Consider the following 19,056-nt stretch of genomic DNA (forward strand, 5'->3'; position numbering starts at 1 on the left):
TTGTATGGAAGTGAAACATGGACAATAAATAGTTTGGACAAGAAGAGAATAGAAGCTTTTGAAATGTGGTGCTACAAAAGAATGCTGAAGATTAGATGGGTAGATCACATAACTAATGAGGAGGTATTGAACAGAATTGGGGAGAAGAGGAGTTTATGGCACAACTTGACAAGAAGAAGGGACCGGTTGGTAGGACATGTTCTGAGGCATCAAGGGATCACAAATTCAGCATTGGAGGGCAGATTGGAGGGTAAAAATCGTAGAGGGAGACCAAGAGATGAATACACTAAGCAGATTCAGAAGGATGTAGGTTGCAGTTAAAGTACTGGGAGATGAAGAAGTTTGCACAGGATAAAGTAGCATGGAGAGCTGCATCAAACCACTCTCAGGACTGAAGACCACAACAACAACAACAACAACATGCAAGCAGTAACATTACAAATATGTAACTCTGTATTTTATACTGATTTGTCCTATATCAGCATGAGATGTCACAGGACCAAAACAAAAATAAATAGATGGATAATTCTCAGTTCAAAGTCAAATTCATTAAGCTGAACCTTGTAATTAGTTAGGTACATGATATAAAATGTATCGTACTGTACGTACTGAAGATTAGATCACAACTTCAACACCCAGGACTTCATTTTAAAGAAATGATGTATGACATATCAAAGTAGTGAGAATGAAGCTATTTCGGAAACACATTATTGTGCTCTAGTATTTTTCTGGTGTATGAGTGGAAACTTGATGTCTAAGGGCCAATGTCCACAGTCAATTCTTATACTGTAAAAAAAATAGTCCTATTGGCTGTTTCTTTGTCAGTATGAATAAGGTCTCCAAATCACAGAAGGAAATCTGAACAAGAAAAAAAAATCCGAGAATCAAAATCAAATAACTCACTGATGGAATAATCATTCCTGAAAGAAAACTTACGCAAGGTAACCTGTGGGAGACCTGTAGTCTGTTAGTTCTTATTACATAAGGCAGCATCAGTGATAGCATTTATGAGCCACTCTACATCCTTCAGTGACTCCAATGACAACTGGAAGACACATTCCTCACAGCAGGAGTAAAAATAGTCTCTGTTCTGTTACCAAAAGCCTACCCCTAACAATAAAATGATTGCATATTATGAAAAGTTAGAGACTTCTTGGGTTTTTTCAGCATTATTGAGATTGTCACCTTCTGACACTGTTTGGATGTTTACACAAAACAAAAAAGGAGAAGGTGGAATAATATTTTGTTCTATAAAAGTACTGTCAGTATGGGAACATTATAAACTATCTCTAGCTTCACAAGAGAACTATGCAACTATCACTCTCAAGATATGAGGGTTTCTCAGTATGCTTAGGCCTATTCTACACTGTTTTTTATATACAAAATGATGAATCATGAAAATACTATAGCAATAATAACACAGAGCTATGATAATGTTGAGAAGAAGATAAATATGTGGCATGTTCAGCACAAATTGTCTTGCTCCATATTTATCGACTAAATTAAATCACAATATATTGCTCTCTTCATTCAGTCACAAGATAATGTCATAAAATTTTTGAAGTATCAGTAAACAAAAAAATGTGTACCCCTTAACACCAGATATTATTGAAATAGTAATTAACAATGCTATGAGATACAGATGCATGCTCATGTCTCAGTCATATGCTCCAGTTTCTCATTACAAGACTGAAAAGCCAGAGTTTAGCTTCCTCAGATTGTTAAGTCTAGTTATTAATTTAAAGTTGATGCATTCTTTGAAGTAATTGAATGTATACTCACTTTCTTATCTCATTTCATTTTGATGAACAGCTCTTCAAAAACTCATCATCATTCTCCAATAATACATTTATTTCTTTTACTTTAAGAAATGCTGCAACCAGCCACTTTTTCTTGCATCATATCGTTATTTATACTAATAAGTATTTTTGGCTTTCAGCTATCTTCATTTGTGTAATACATATATGTAAGAACATCACTAACACATCAATAGCAATTTGGGTGCTGCAGCTGGCCTGAACAAAATTAACAATTTTATTTAGGTAATAAACTTCGCAAGTTGTGTATTTATGATATCATAACTATACAATTTGCGAAGTGTAGTAGCTAAACAAAATAATTAATTTTTCTCAGGCCAGATGCAGCATCCAAATTGCTGTTGATGTTTTGATGACGTACTTACTGAAGAGTTATACATGTATTACACCAAGTGAAGATGAATGACAGCCCAAAACATGTATTGGCATAAATAAAAATACATAAAAAAGCAACTGCCAGCTGTATTTCTTAAAACAATATAAACCACAGCCTCAGAGCTCCACAACCAATAAAACTGATAAATTATAGTTATTTCTGATGCGATCATCAAATTTATTCTCCAGATAATTTTCCTAACCCAACCATAAATCACCAAATAGCTTATCCTGAGTTTACACTGAACTTATTCATTGTTCTGTGCTGGTAAAAAGTGGTTCCTGTACCGTTCAGACAATAAATGTTAACTGCCAGTTATTCAAAGCTTTTACAACTGGTCCCAAGTCAGATAAAATATAAGAAACAATAAAATTTAGTTAGCTGGTACTCATAAAGTCCTCTATTCCATAGAAGCAATATTTGTGAAACTGCATTTGTTAATTTTGATCACAATCTTTTTTGAACAGATTTTATAATTTTAGGTACCCCATATAGAAGTAGAGCTGTGTATTTTAACCCTTTGTTTGACTGTAAAATACATCGCTGAAATGAAATAAGGTATCAAGTTGTGATATTTAGCATCACTTACCAAGCCCCTGCACAATTTTCTCTCTTGTGGAAGATGTTGATTTGCTTGTGTAACAATCAGTTTCTGTAACAGTTAAAGGATACTATTATGATAAACATTATTTGCTTAACCATCCATCTGGAAGTATGGCATAAAAAGAAAACTTCTTACTCTCACTGTAGTTGTTGCTGTAACTATTATCATTATTGTTTTCACGTATTTTAGGGTTGGTGATGGCTACCTCCATGTTCTCTTTAACACTGTGGACTTTTGTTTTCTGGGATGTGCCATGTGCTGTTATTTCTCTCAGATGAGGCTGCCAAATAATGACATCATATGCTGTACCCAGAATCACGATTACCGCTACAAATGTCAACAGTACCCTGTAAACAATGCATTGAAAATTTTGACTTTGACTGAAAATTACAAGTAAAGTATGAACTATTGTGCAAAAGATGCTTTTGTAACCCTTCATTTCAGTACAGTAATGCATGTTGTTTTGTGGTAATTATGCTGGACAGTCAGTTTATGAGATTTTGTTTGATAGAAAAGAATGAAATACTACATGAAATGTAAAACTGTAATTTATTTAGTACAATAAATTATTACAATAAAATGTTCATGAATTTCATAATGATCCACTTTTATTTGAATAATATGAAACAGTTAACTGATTCTACTGTTGCTTCTTGGTAGAATACCATAAAAATGAAAAGCAAAACGTTGTTTATGTTCTACAGGATAAATTTATTTAGTTAACTGGTTTTTGTCTTACAAGGCTAACCTCAGTTAATGTCTGATGATGACCTAGTACACCAAAAGCCAGTTAACTAAATAAATTAATCCCGTACAGCGTGGAATAACATATCAAGGGCAAACTGAAGTCACCACCAACTATAATTGTATGAGTAGGGTGTGAGACTCAAGTTTTCTTTGAGACTTACAGCAGTTGTATCATCTGCATCAGGGAGTCATTAAAATGAACCAATAAATAATTATTTATTTTTATGCTTGTCAATTATAAACTGTACCCAACCTCTTACCCACTAGAGTACTGATACAGATATGGAGTCAGAGATCTTCAGGCTGTGTAGCAATAGAGTTCACACTAGGTGCTGAGGAGGACATAACAAGCACATGAAGTAGGTGCAGTCACTATGAAAACTACTGTGGTCAGCCACTTTTCAGGCACACTCGTTTACTCAATGATGCCTCTGTCTGTACATCATATGATTATCTGAATTCCAATGTTCCTGTTTACATTGCTTGATTTGGATTTCTCTCCAAATGGATTTATCACTCTTTATTACAGCCTCTGCTGTATTCTGGACTTCCCTTCTGATCAGCTGTTCACTGCATGAGATCTTTCATTACTGACCACATAGAACTGGGACTTTGTTCTACTGATCTCCATGCATCTGTACGAGTGATCAAGAACTTTGTTTCTACCTAATTCCAAGTAGAACAGAAAAAGTATGGACGTGGCAAATATAGTTGGGAAAAGCTCTAAGGAATCACTAATCATGGCCTCAAGAGATACATACCAAATGGCAAATCTCACATTGCATTAATGTTGCCACTTGGGTAAAGTTACATAAACAGAGATTTTGCACGAGAGAATAGAAAAGAACTATGTGACAAAAAGTAAAGTGACAAACTGTGCATAGCTATGCATGAAAGTGACAACAACTTCTAGTAAGACCTTTCAGGAAATCTTATTACGTTCTGTTCCTATGGGAAGTTTATGAACAGTCTAAAACTTTCCAGTCAGTCTTTTGTGGAACAGTCTGGTGTCAAAATAGAAGACAACAATTAAGAAGTAAAAATACTAAATTTTAGCATTAAAATTACATTTATGCACAAGGGTCCAACTATAGCTTTTGCATGTAACCACTACACAAAGCAGATCATGAGTGATATTGAAATAAAAATCACTAAAAGTGAGAAAAAAATATTGATGCTATGCAAAGCAAACAAGGCTCCAGTCTCTGACACAGTTCCTTTAACATTCTACATTGAATATACTGCAGCAATAGCAACTTCTATTTGTCACATTTTTCAAGACGTGTGTTGTACAGAGAAAAGTCCCACACAGATGAAGTGAGTACAGGTCACTCTCAATTACAAGAAGAATAAAATAATGGATTTGTTTACATAGAAACATGCATTGTGCCTGAATGAATTTTTCATTCTGCAGCAGAGCAAACGCTGGCATGAAACTTTCTGTAAGATTAAAACTGTGTGCAAGACTGGGACTCCAACTCGAGACTGCCTTTCATGGGCAAGTGCTCTGACAAATGAGCTACTCATGCATGACTCACAACCCATTCTCACAGTTTTACTTCTGCTAGTACCTCATCTCCTACCATCTAAACTCCACAGAAAGAAACTTGTAGGACTAACACTCCGCTGCAGAGTGAAAGATTCATTCTGGAAATGGCTGTGGCTGTGCCAAGTCTCCACAGTAACCTTTTCTACAGCAGTGCTAGTCCTGCAAGTTTCACAGGAGAATTTCTGTGAAGTTTGGAAGGTAGAATATGAGGTACTAGCAGAAGGAAAGCTGTGAGGACAGGCTGTCAGTTGTGTTTGGGTAGTTCAGTTGGTGAAGCACTTGCTCGCAAAAGGCCAAGTTCGAGTCTCGGCCCGACACACAATTTTATTCTGCTAGAAAGTTTCATCCATTATCGTGTTTGTTAAAAGAGCCTGTGACATATTTTAAGCTAAAGCATGATAATTTTCCATGAGAAAAACAAAAGTCAGCACAGAGACAGGAAATCATGTTCATGTGAAAAACTGCTAAAGTGCTTCACACACAATATATTACATATAATAGACGTGGGCAAGCACGTAGATTTCTGAATGGGGTCTGACATTACACTATGCTGTCAGCTGCTATTGGAGATATCATTATATGAACAATCATTATATGTGATTGGTTTCAAGAATTTTTGTCTGATAGAGCCCAGTGTGATATATTGGATGGTAAATCTTCAGCAAAAACAGATGTAATATTAGCTGTGTCCCTCGGATGTATAATAGGGTTGCCAATGTTTTCAATAAAACAAAGTACTGTTATTTCTAAATTTGTCTTAAAACTATGTTATCATGATGTGTACAAATTATAGGAACAAGCATGTAAAACGGCATGCTCCATTCTCTTGTGCATGCTAAATTACATGCTCATAGTAACTTACTCCATCTCTGGTGATATCTAAAACTGTAACAAACTAAATAATACAATGTAGCTGTAGTGGGCTACCAGGTAGAGCACTAGACTCTGCCCCTGGAGGTCCTGGGTTAAATAGTCGCCTTTTGGTATGCTAGCAGGGCGGACGTCTTTACGTCATCGCTGCACAGCTCGCTCTCGGAGTTGTTTATGTGATTCTGACATCTTAGTGTGCTGTATTTCCTTTGAAAGAGAATGGCTTATGCTCACAGAAAATCAACACTGAAGATTAGTTTTTCACCTGTCTATATCCGACCATAAGCACTTGAAATCAAACAATTTATCAGAGACGAAGTCAAGATTGATTGCAATGATCTTGTTGTTACCCACCTGTCTATAGTGAGCAGTGTGGTATACGTGAAGTTGGTTAACAAAGACATATGTGACAAAATTCTAATTGCTTCTCGAAGTGGTCTTAAGTTCCGTCACTGATGGACACATCAGTAATTTAACTGTGGAACATGCGGGAATTAGACTGCGGACGGTCAGGATATCTGAACTCCCTTTTGAGGTGCCTTCAGAGGTAGTGGTATCTGCATTCCACCCATATGGAAAGGTGATTAGTCATACAGCTGAAAAGTGATGATGATGATATTTGGTTTGTGGGGCACTCAACTGTGCAGTTATTAGCGCCCGTACAAAGTTCCAATCTTTACACAGTCCACACTTGCCACTTTCATGAATGATGATGAAATGATGTGGACAACACAAACAACCAGTCCCCAGGCACAGAAAATCCCCGAGCCGGCCGGGAATTGAATGCAGGATCCTGTGATCCAGAGGCAGCAACAATAGTCACTAGACCACAAGCAGCGGACAGCTGAAAAGTGGGTTCAATTCACTACATACCCAGTTCTCAATGGAGTCCAACAGATCTGCATACAGCTAACCAAACATGTGCCATACTACTTATATACTGGTGGCTGCCGTGCAATTATAATTTATGATGGCCACCTGATGACATGCTCGGGATGTGGCAGAGAAGAACAGCTCCGTTCCAGCTGTCTGCAACGCAGAATCACACAGTTACCGCCAGGGGACTTGCAGGCCATGACTGCTCTGACGACGCTCCTGCTGATGATTGTCGAAGTTCTCCATAATGACCCCTGACCGTGATCACCACTAGTTCCTACTAATGACACATCGTCGTCTCCGGTAATGCCTCAGTCTGTTACGGACGGACTGACACCCTTGCCTCCTCCTCCCATCATGTGTAGTGGTGAACAATCTCTAGTACAGGGGATGGCCCTTGACTCCATGGTTGTGCCTACCAATGCTTTTGTGCCTGACCATCTGTACACCCAGGCATCTCTGGACACTGAAGATCACATGCACTAGTAACAGTCGTCGAAGAGACATCGTAAATGGCGGATCGCCCCATCTGATACCTGCAGGATGCAGTCTCAAGATGATGAGGAACACAACTCTCAAGATGTTCCCACAATCGACGATTCCATGGTGGAAGCACTAGCCTGCCCCCCGTCGGAGGTACAACCATCTTCATATGCACCAGGCGCTGTACCTATGGATGTTGAACAGCAGCGGGGCCAGCACCACTCTTCCACTGCCAACGTGATGCCGCCTTTGGACTCCACAGGTACTCCAGTGGACGCATGCCATCCACACACCTTTGCGTGGTCTGACGCGTGGTGTGACAGCAGCAAATGCTGCTGCTCCAACCCACAACTGCTAATCGACAGGGTTACTGGATGGGGACGTGCAGCTTTCTGGGACAACATTCCTGTTCACTGCTGCTCTTTGTACCTCCATGAGCATCCCAGTAGTCCCAATTCCGCAACAAGCTTATGGGACTGGCTCCATCAATGTCAAAACTATTGGCACCCTTGTCAAATTACAATTGCTCCATAAAATGTTGCGGGCGTTGGACCTTGATGTTGCCCTTCTGCTGGAAGTTCGACTAGCGACATTTCCCATTATCTATGGCTATGTTTCTTACCTCACGCCATGTGCTGACAACAAGTCACTCCTTTGTTTATGGGCTGCTACAACCATATTATTCTTGGCGGCAACTTCAATTGTGTGTTATCCCAGAAGGACCAACATCCCCATTTCACTACATGCCAGGAACTCTAGCTGCTCACGCATGAACTGAACCTCACCAATACTTGGGACCACGTGCATGGTGATCGACCTGGATATACGTACATCAACAGCTATTCAGCAAGTTGTCTTGACCACGTCTACGTTTCCCAAGGAATCATAACTGCCTCGCTTGATGCTAAGTTATGGCCTACTGCCTTCTCCGACCATATCGCCTACATTTTCACTGTTTTGCTCCAGAGGCAGAAGGTGTGGCGTGGTCAAGGCCTGTGGAAGCCGAATGTTGCCCATCTCAAGGATCCAGAATGCAGGCAGGTTGTACAGATGATGTGGAACAACTGTGTGAGACACCTTCCAGCGTATCCTTCAACACTCCAGTGATGTCTCGACAGCCCCAAGCCTGCTTTATGTCGTTCAATGATGAATTATGGTCACTACAAAATGCTATGACAATGACATACCACGGAATACTACTTCACAGTTCTCCAGAAACTCTCAAACCATGACCCCTCTGTTCAACGGCAGGTTGAAATTCAGTGGATTAAGGTGACGATAATTTCTCTTATGTGTCACCGCCTTGACGGCACAATAGTACACACAAGATGTCATGACTGTGTACTAGGAGAACCCCCGTCCATGCATCATATTATCTGAGAGAAGCAGCAGTGTCGGAGAAAGCTGGTCAATGCCCTCGACATGCCAGATGGTCGCCAACTGGCGTCCCAGAATGATATCGTAAACATCTTTGTGGATCACTACAAACAATTCTACGCAGCAGAGGATCAGAACATGGCAGTGATGACTGATGTTCTCCGTTCCTTGACAGATACCCACTATAGGGCTACTGCAGAACTTCTCACAGCGACAATTATGGCTGATTCTCTTCATAAGGGTGTGCGAACAACGCCCCAGGCCTTGACGGGTTTCTGCTGGAGTTTTACCACACATTCCACAACATCATGGGCTCACACTGGACTGCGATGAATGAAGAACTGATGAAGCCTGACCTTTCCCTCCAACCCAAATTCGTAGAAGGCTTGTTTATCCCGGTCCCAAGGCATCGGAAGGTCGGGGAGTTGGACATTTTCAGCCGTTGGCCATGTTAAATTGTGACTCAAGGATTTTTACCCAGATTCTTGTCACTCGCCTTCAGCGCATCATCCCTCAAGTCATTTCTCTGGATCAAACGTCCTTTGGTAGTGACGGTAACATTCAGACGCCACTCAGCGATTACTGTGATGTCATAGCCCTGGCCACGACCTGCTGCAGTCATGGTGCCTTAGTGACAGTGGACTTCGACCATGCTTTTGATAGAGTGAGTCATGACTTTCTAGAAAACGTATTCCAATGGATGGCCTTCCCCCACAGATTACACACATCGTCTTGCGACTCCTTCGAGATACCCGGCCGGTGTGGCCGTGCAGTTATAGGCACTTCAGTCTGGAACCGCGTGACCGCTATGGTCGCAGGTTCGAATCCTGCCTCGGGCATGGATGTGTGTGATGTCCTTAGGTTAGTTAGGTTTAAGTAGTTCTAAGTTCTAGGGGACTGATGACCACAGATGTTAAGTCCCATAGTGCTCAGAGCCATCTGAACCATTTCCCTTCGAGGTGCCACGTCGCGAGTGCTGGTCAATGGTCTTGTGGCGGGCCCTATTAATATCATGCGGTTGGTCCATCAAGGATGTCCACTATCAATGCTCCTTTTCGCCATCACCCTTGAGCCATTGTTACATGGTTTGAGGAGTCGGTTGACAGGGATACCAATGAGGGGGCATGCTTTCATCTGTCGGACCTATGCTGATAATGTGGTGTTCTTGGTACTATCGGTGGATGAAGTGTGAGAGGCACTGCTGCAGGCAGCAATGTGAACCTGACAAAATCTTGTGCTATGTTTGTCGGAAGAGGTCTCCCAGCAGAGAGTGTGGCTCCATTGCCAATTAGTGGACAACTCAAATGTTTGGGGATTACCTTCATGCATGATATACAGTGCACGATCTCATTTAATTACAAACATCTGGTTCTACCAATCCGCCCGAACATTCGCGGCAACCTCCTGAGAGCATTTGACATGTTACAACAGTTGGTAACACTCATCTAGTCTCGCGACTACCCCATTCTGCACGGATTTTACTGATGCCAAAATCAATGGCACACAGACTGCAGGCGGTGTTCGCCTACTTTTTACGCGCGGGTCTTATCTGCAAAGTCTCCTCCAGATGGTGGCCTTGGCCCAGTCAATGTCCAAGCGAGAGCAGCTGCCCTTTATGTACTTAGGATGGTTACATCATGGATCCGCCACCGGACTGGATTATCGGGAAGCCTGATTGATGAACTGCCCCCCCCCCCCCTCCTCTCGAGAGGCACGTGTCGCAGCAACCCATATTTCTTCCTCTCTCCCACATGTCAGGATCTTTTTCATTAAATACAGTTGTGTCCATGGCGACTTGCCTAGTACCAGGAACCCTACAGCACATGATGTTTACCACCTAATGATCAGAACTCATACTTGGAATGTTATGGAAAGCCGATATCCTACGATCGCATTGCCCATGGTTTCGCATTCTGTGCACCATGTCCCCCTCGACATGAGCGCTCATGCAACCTAGTATCTGGTCATTAATGGAAAACACATGGCACAACTTCATCTACATGTCATAAAAATGATAGATTCACCATGTGCCCTCGTTGTCACATGCTTGATACAACGAACATCGACTGATATGTGGATCTTCTGCAGAGGTGTGGCACCTGATGCAAAAGATGCTTGCCTTTCTTCTATGTACAGCTCCTCATGCCATTACACTGCAATCATTTCTGTTCTCAGATGAGACTTATTTCCCACGTACGAAGACCACTGCTGTGATCTGGATAAAGGGCCTCTAGATCTCTTATTTGTTCCCTCATGGTGATAGGAGTGTTCTTGATTTTTGGACATTCCTGCAAGATCGCTTTACTTTTCTCATGCACTATCTATGATACCATCAGTACTGTGCCAACTTTTTGGGTAGTGCCTTCTTCGATCCCCCCTGCAGCTGGGGTGTCCCAGGTATGAGAAGGTGATTTCAGTGTGATTGTGTTATACCAGGACTCAGTCCAATATACTGGCAAAATGGAATATTCTTCATGAAGACATGCCCAGAACATGCCTGACTGCCTTGGGAGTCAAGAGTGCATCTACCCACAAGATGATGGGACGTGGATGCCATTTTGTTTGTTTTGCCAGGAAGGTGTTTTCTTTGATTCCCTTTATGTTTTGTTTGTTATTGATGCTAATTACAAATCATTATTTTTCACATGGAGGGCGTCCTATGTGATCTGAAGAAATAAAAAAAAAGGTAAAAAGATATTTGCTACGATACATGATCTGGGAAAAAGAACTGATGTTGAAAAAGTACACTTATTCATGTTGTCAAGAAATATTTTTTTTAATTTATAAAGACCATCATTCATTTTAGAGCACCAGAGATTTTTATTTGCTATGAAAAAAAAAAAATTACAGAGAGGAAGAAGAAATCCCCATATAGGAGCAGGTATTTTTCTTTATTCTGATCCCTCCAAGTGTGAACCACACCAGAGTCTACCTTTAGCAGTTCTGCAGTGCAGACCATGCTTAGCTGTACTTGCCAATGTGTGTGCATTGCATTTATTTACTTTCACATCACTGCACTTCTAAGCTGAACAAAATATCACGGTCAACTCTTACAAGAAGACCACTCTTAATCTCACTTTTCTGAATGCATATGCATGACCCAAAGCACTGGCTGTCGAGCACTCCTTACACAATGATGTCAAGATCACTCGTGACAATCTCTTCGGGATTCATCTATCGACTGTCAGCAGCGTCGTTCATGGTACGATGACTTCTGAAGCTGCCTGCAAGGTGTTTATCCAACTGACATGACACAGACTCAAATTTTGACACTCCGACAGCAATATCAGGCCAGTGGACGTGGACCACACTGGACTTGGCCTTTGAAAGATCTGTATTTTTGTACTGCCTTTTGAGGTACAGGAAGATGAAGTCATCACAATGATACACCTGTATGGAAAACTCCAGTCACATAGTCGAAACATTGGCACAATTTATGACCTGAGACAGACCTAAACTCTAGGTTCACAAGGATCCATGCAAGAATCTTATGGAGAGTGATGATCACACTGTTCTGGCAAAAATTCCCGGATTTCCCGGTTAAAAATACACTTTCTCCCAGGTGAAAACGTACTTTTTCCCTGTTAACTGACAGTGTATTTTCTCTCAGAACTATATAACATATAATTCCTTTGAATGATTATGGTTTTATACATAGACGTAGAATTTCCCGGCGCTTTAGAAAACTAAACACAGAAAAAAAACGCGTTTTGGAAAGATCTTTGAGGTGCAGCAACATGTACGTTGCATATTTTCATATTACGAAAGTATAAATTCGAATTCCATCAAACACCGCATGTTACTTTCTGAAGCATTGAAATCGAGATTGTGATGCGCTTTTGTAAGCCAGTCATAGCTCATGTCACGTGATCTCACCAGCCGATCACAGCGGGTATTCAGAGCTTAGGACACGTGATGTAGTCAACCAATAGCAACATCACTGTTAAGTAGCGTGAACACACAAACAGAAAAAGTTAACAGTTCAAATTAACATACACAGTGTTGCTACACGAAACGCAAAGCTTTCACATATAATAATACAATGTTGGTCTTTTATGCGCATATTACAATTTAAGATATATCACACAAAGATGCCAGTAAAATTTTTAATAACAACATTAATGTCTGATGATCTGGGCTTGAAATTCATCTAAATGGCTCGTCATCAAAGAGTTGAGTTTTAAATGAGAGTTAAACGCTCTGTGATTTAAGAAATTCATTGTACATTATCACACATAGTTCCAGTGTAACTGCCAGAATGGTACTTGGATGGTAACACTTTTCAAACTACCATTTGGAATATTTTCCTGCGACCTGTTAGAAATAGGTTCATTTGTGCAGTTGCCAGAGAGTGTAAGATGACAGGCATCACCACGCTTGCGCAGCTACGATGTCGTAGGGAGCCCATATATTTGTACGTGTAAAACATTAAAAGATCTTATATTATGTCATAAAAGAAACAAGATGTCAGAGGATACTCCAAGAGGATTGGAATTTCGTGATCCATACTAAAATGTGCACATTTAAAGTATGTCCAGATTCCCAGTGAAGTAGGCCGAGACCTGATATTAAGCTTTTCAATGTGGTTTTTGGGATGTAAATTTTCTTGGAGTACCAGTACTGTGTTATCTTATGTTTGATTCTTTATTATGGCATAATGCCAAACGTGCTAGAAGTTGAAAACGTGCACTTGAAACGCAGTGAACAGTGTGTGGAATTAAACACTTCATTTCAAATATATTGTCTCCCTCAGCGGAAAAGATTAATAAAAGAAAATTTATTTGGCAAACCAACAAAAATAACTTCATTGTTCTGCAAGGCAATTAATGCTTAACTGTCAGAAAGGTGGAAATAAAATAAAATCTGCAACTAATAACACATTTTAGCCTTCTGTAATTATGTGAATGTATTTTAATTCACTTAATAGGTCCTGGCCACAGAAATCTGTTTTGTTTTCATTTGATGTGAGAGCAGTAAACGAAGAGGAAACAGCAAAATCATCAAATGTAAACACGAGTCACTCATTTTGTAGCACACATCTTTCTGAAGAGTCTGATGCATAAAATATATGTGACATGTTATTTGGTCATAAGTGTGCCAAAGAGCAGGGCCTCATCTCCTCACACAGCGTTCTTCTATCGCACGTCACTATACTTCGCTCTGTAGAATTTAAATGTGTATATTTTGTAATGGATGCCATCAAACCATATTCAGGACAGTGGAAATTAAAATGTCCTGTGGTGCCTCTCCTGCTTACAGTCGGCCGGTTTGACATTCTGTCCCTAACTTTTTTAAAAAAACAAGAACTCTTCAGAAAATTTGCACTCTTTGTTCCCTATCAGCTAACAACTTGCTGCTTTGTGTGACCACCCTGTGGGTGGTATACTGTCCACCATATTTTGTTGGTGATGTGGGCATCCACTACAGGCAACCCATGGTGGTAGGTTCGGTCATGCATCGCCCCGAGAGCATGCGCTGGCAACGGGGCAGTGATAAATGGCCCTCGGTGTCAGGTACATGGCATTTTCACCTGATGAGTTCAGTGCAGTGGCTGGGCAAAGGTCTGGTAGTGGGTGGGAGAAGGAGGGGGGGGGGGATGCTAACTAATGTCATTGTCAGCTCTAATAGGTTGGTTGGCAGAGTGAACAGCAAGGCAGCCTCGATCTTGATGGACAGTGCTGCGTAGGGCTTGCGAGGTCGAGCGTGTATGATGGGTTTAGGCAATTGATTGAGACCTTCATGGCAGTGCCATGGAGACACAAGCAGAATGTCTTTGTGGCACGTGAGAGAACATGGTGTGGGCCTGAGTACCATGGGCGGAGTGGCAGCTGGCAGGCATCCATCCCGAGCATTGCGTGTGTACATGCGCTGAGATCCCAGTGCATGAAGGGCTGGCATTCATTATATCTCCTGGGAGACCACTGAGTTATGGAGCTGCAGCATGAAGGCTGGGATGCAGGTTATGGGCAGCTGGGGCTGGGGCTCAATACGGTCACCTGGGAGGATGAGCGGCTGTCCGTACACGAGTTTGATGGCAGATGTGCTCAAATTCACCTTGTGGACCACATGAAAATCTAATAGGACTATAGATAGAGGAGACAAAGTGGTAGACCAAATTGCAGAGTGTCATGTGAGGGAATCTTTTAGAGAGTCGCCATAACTGCACAAAAGTGGTAACAATTGGGCATCATTTTGGAGTTAAGCATCCTGAAGTCCTCACACAGGCACCATGCACCATCTATCTTTGGCATGATGTGTTGGGCAGGAACCCATGGACTCTTGGTGGGCCAGAGCACACTTGTAGCAATTGCTGCACAATTTCAGCCTGTGTGGCTCTCTATTTGTTAGGCAGAAGGGGGTGAGGGCAGCGGAAAACTGGCAGCCCAGGCATCATGGTCAAGTAGTGCCATGTGTGGTGGTGAACCTCACAGGGAATGCTGGAAGGGTGGGTGTGGAGGGGGAATGCAGTGAGGTGGTAGGCAAACTGGCAAGTGTAGGAGAGCTGTTTGGTGGAACAAGAGGTGATAGACTAGGATTGACACGAGGTGGAACGGTAGAAGATGGTGTTGACAATACAGTGGTTTGCCAGGTCGAGCAGGAGGTCATAGTGAAAAATAAAATTGACACCATGGATAGAGTCCATAATGTTAGCCACAGCGAAGGTCCACAGGAAATCTCTACCCAGGCCCAGGTCAATGGATTGGACATGGAAACAGTAGGCCTTAATGGCAGAGCCATTTGATGCAGGGAGGAGTAAGGGCATCAGAAGGTAGTAACCAGTGAGGATAGATGGAAAGGTCCAGATCCATGTTGAGTAGGTAGGGTGGCAAGGAGTGGAGGTTACCATGATCGGGTACAAATAGGCACTGCGAAACCACAGAGCAGCCAGGAGTGCCTACTGCCAGTTGCTGTTGGATTTGGAGCCCCTGCACACTGCAGTTTATAGCATCTCTGCCAAAACGCTCATGCTAACAACAATAATCGCTCGCCCCACGCACTCCACATCTATCATGAATTAGTCAGGCGGGGGAGCGGGAGGAGATAGGGTTGTGCCTGCACAAGCGTGCGTGCTGTCAGTCATAATGTCGAGCACGGCGGTTGGGGGAATGAGGGATGATGCATGTTGTGCAAGTGTGCGGTCATGCCCATGGGCATTGTGATGCTGTATGGTGACAGAGATAGTGAGTGAGTCAAGGGACTGCATTGGCACTCTGAAACTCCTGCATCGCTAGCACCATGCATTTTGCAGCAGGCAAACACATGTGCCTAGTTGCCATTAGCAACATGTTGGGTGCACTCCTTGAATGAGAATAATGTGACTGTGTGCTGAAATTCTGATATGCTGAGTCATTCTGTGAGCCAGGCATGTAAGGCAGTGAATTTCCCAGATTGTGGTGGGTCTGCAATGATGTCACATGCCCCCACATTGATCAAAGGTTCCAGTTGTGCAACGGAATGTGCAAACTGTGTTGTGTCATTTGAGATGGAAGAGCCTGTGAATATTGCCTCTGCATAAGTAAACCACTGGTGAGTCACATATGTTTAATGTCAGCAGATGTATGGCAAGTGGATGGGTGGAATAGTGTGCATGGCCTGTTTGGTGGTGGCATCTGCAAGCTGTGCAAAGTGGCTTAGGAATGCTTGGAATCCGTCCATCTGTGCCTGCGGATCAGGGGTGGTGGTGATGGTGGTGGGGGTTATGCTGTCAGTGGGGACTGCTGGACCCACTGGGGGCGGTGTAGTGGGATCGGTCCGTACCGTGATGGAGGGGTGGAGATGGATGCACGGTGCAGCTGTACGATGCACGTGACCCGGTGCAGTGAGCGGAAGCTGGATGGTCGGGGTTGTTCAGTCGAGGGCCACGAGTGTAGGGAAATACTTTCCCCACTAACCTCACACACATAGTCCTATAATGCACTAGCACATATGGACGATAGTGGGAAAAAGAAAGGCAAAAAGGACATGGAAAGTGCTTTTGATTTTTCAGTTTTGTTATTGGAACAGGGCACAAGTACATAAAAACTGACAGAAGAGCATTGACACAATAAAATTACATAGCAATAAAAATGGACACAGGGGAAATAATTCCTATAGCACACAGTAGACTCACAGAACTGAAAGTTTCAGTGATTGGCAAGTAATGAATCGTAAATGTTGAAAATTATACACAACTATTCCACACCTAGCAAATACAAGAAAAGAAAACATGATAGCACATACGTGGTAGATTATGGCAAACATGCGACATGCTATCCACTTTTATACACTTGTTATTGAGATGTGATGTGGAAGTAGCCTATCAATCTCATTACACTGCCATGTGTGGCATGAAGAACATCCATCTGAAACTGGTCCATATGAACAAAATGCTAACGCTCTGCCACTAGCGCTCAGCAAAGATTTTGCAGATGCCAGCAATCACTGTTCTGAGCCAAGCATGTGATATGAACTCATTGGCTTTGTCTTTTCTGCAACCGTATGTGTCCAGAATACTGTCACTGCACTTCGTATCACATCCTGTCTTCAGGTTCACACAGCACAAAAGACACTCACTATGAAACACTGTCTCACTCAGGTGAGCGTGTCACTAATTCAATGTTAATGTGGGGAAGTGCCAGTCATAGAACTCTTTCCATCGCATGCTTCTCTCTGTAAAAACTCCATGGCTGCTGCAAGGCAGGGCATGGTGGAGAGAGATTCCACTACTTCAGTCTGCATATGATGTGTGGATGGATATGTGTGTGTGTGCGCGAGTGTATACCCGTCCTTTTTTCCCCCTAAGGTAAGTCTTTCCGCTCCCGGGATTGGAATGACTCCTTACCCTCTCCCTTAAAACCCACATCCCTTTGTCTTTCCCTCTACTTCCCTCTTTCCTGATGAGGCAACAGTTTGTTGCGAAAGCTTGAATTTTGTGTGTATGTTTGTGTTTGTTTGTGGGTCTTTCAATGTGCCAGGGCTTTCGTTTGGTAAGTCACATCATCTTTGTTTTTTGATATATATATATATATATATATATATATATATATATATATATATATATATATATATAATATAAAAAGCTGTTGGGCATTACTCTTTAGCAAACAAAATTATGAAACCCATTTCAAGTTATCATCCCAAAATGCTTGTGCACATACCCTCTTCTGCCTTCTACTGGGTACAATGTAGATTTCGATGCCCAGGAGATTGTACTTGTATGTTCCCCACTTGATGTGAAGGTCACATGTGCCCTTGAATACTTTTCAATTATGACTAACCATATCACACAGTACTTAGCCATTGATATGTTGCAAATCGGGGCCATGAAGCATGTCAAGTGTGGCTGACTCAATCATTCGTTGATTTCAACCAACCTTGTCCCATAAAATTACCTTGCACTCTGTTGTAGACTGACACTGCTTGACATTCTATTTCTTGATATTGGCCATGTGAACCACCATGTAGTTATCCCTCCAATCCTGCAAGTGTAGGTCCAAATAATGCTCCACTAAAGCCACTGCAATCTGAACACAATGAAAGTTCAGGCCAGGCACCATGCATATTGGTCAGGGAATTATGCCAAAGTTGAATGTTAGTCCAGAGCTCTCAACCTCCTCAAATGTCATAAACATTGGCCACACACAGACACCCACCTCAGTTTTGCAAGTCCAGTTTCCAGTGTAATGTGATTTGTTACAGTGGGCACACTTTTGAAATTCCCCTTTGTCATCTTCATGGCACAAGCCCCAGTCACAGTCATGAGACCACCCCACATCACACTTACAGTTGTTCCAACATCACTAATATTGTCTCTATTAGACTTTGATGTGTTTCAATTTTAAGAACCAATTTTTGTTCAGTATTGTATGAATTCCCTTCACATAGAGACATACTGTATATAAGCTTCCAGGCTTTCTGTGTTTCATATATGAATAAAATTCAACAATTTTACAATGCAAACCAACAAATGGTCTGGGAAGAGGGAATATGATGTTTCAAAATGATTTCTCTATCTGTTCCATTCACAGAAAGTGGATAGGAAGAAAGACTGTTGATATCCCCCATATAGAGCCAAACACTTCTAACAGTTCATCATGTTTATTAAGTGAGTCATTAGTTGGACGAAATTATGTGATTCTTGACTTGTACTAAACAGTGGACTCTGGGGAATTTTTAGCGTAAGGCTCTTCATCACACATAACACCTTTTTGCACCATTCCACATTGGAGCTCATTGAACATATATGTGACATTCTCATACCAACTAAACAAACCCATGTTGAGCTGTACTTTTCTCTCTCATTTGTAAATCCAAATAGCAACTCGCTAAGGGTCCCTAATCAACTACAGAAAGTTGATAGCCCTGGATTTTGCAAATG

The 19,056-nt window shown here is 41.8% G+C and overlaps 1 protein-coding gene across 1 annotated transcript in view; it reads right to left on the reverse strand.

Annotated features, from left to right (window-relative positions):
- LOC124556202 overlaps nucleotides 1-19,056 on the reverse strand; it is a 352,070-nt gene that overhangs the window by 178,638 nt on the left and 154,376 nt on the right. The window contains exons 4-5 of the mRNA XM_047130193.1: nucleotides 2,933-3,144; nucleotides 2,783-2,845 (exon numbers count right to left, since the gene is read on the reverse strand). Of these exons, the coding sequence (XP_046986149.1) occupies nucleotides 2,783-2,845; nucleotides 2,933-3,144 (275 nt within the window). The remainder of the gene's footprint in view (nucleotides 1-2,782; nucleotides 2,846-2,932; nucleotides 3,145-19,056) is intronic.

Source organism: Schistocerca americana, chromosome X (assembly GCF_021461395.2).
Source record: "Schistocerca americana isolate TAMUIC-IGC-003095 chromosome X, iqSchAmer2.1, whole genome shotgun sequence".
NCBI lineage: Eukaryota > Metazoa > Arthropoda > Insecta > Orthoptera > Acrididae > Schistocerca > Schistocerca americana.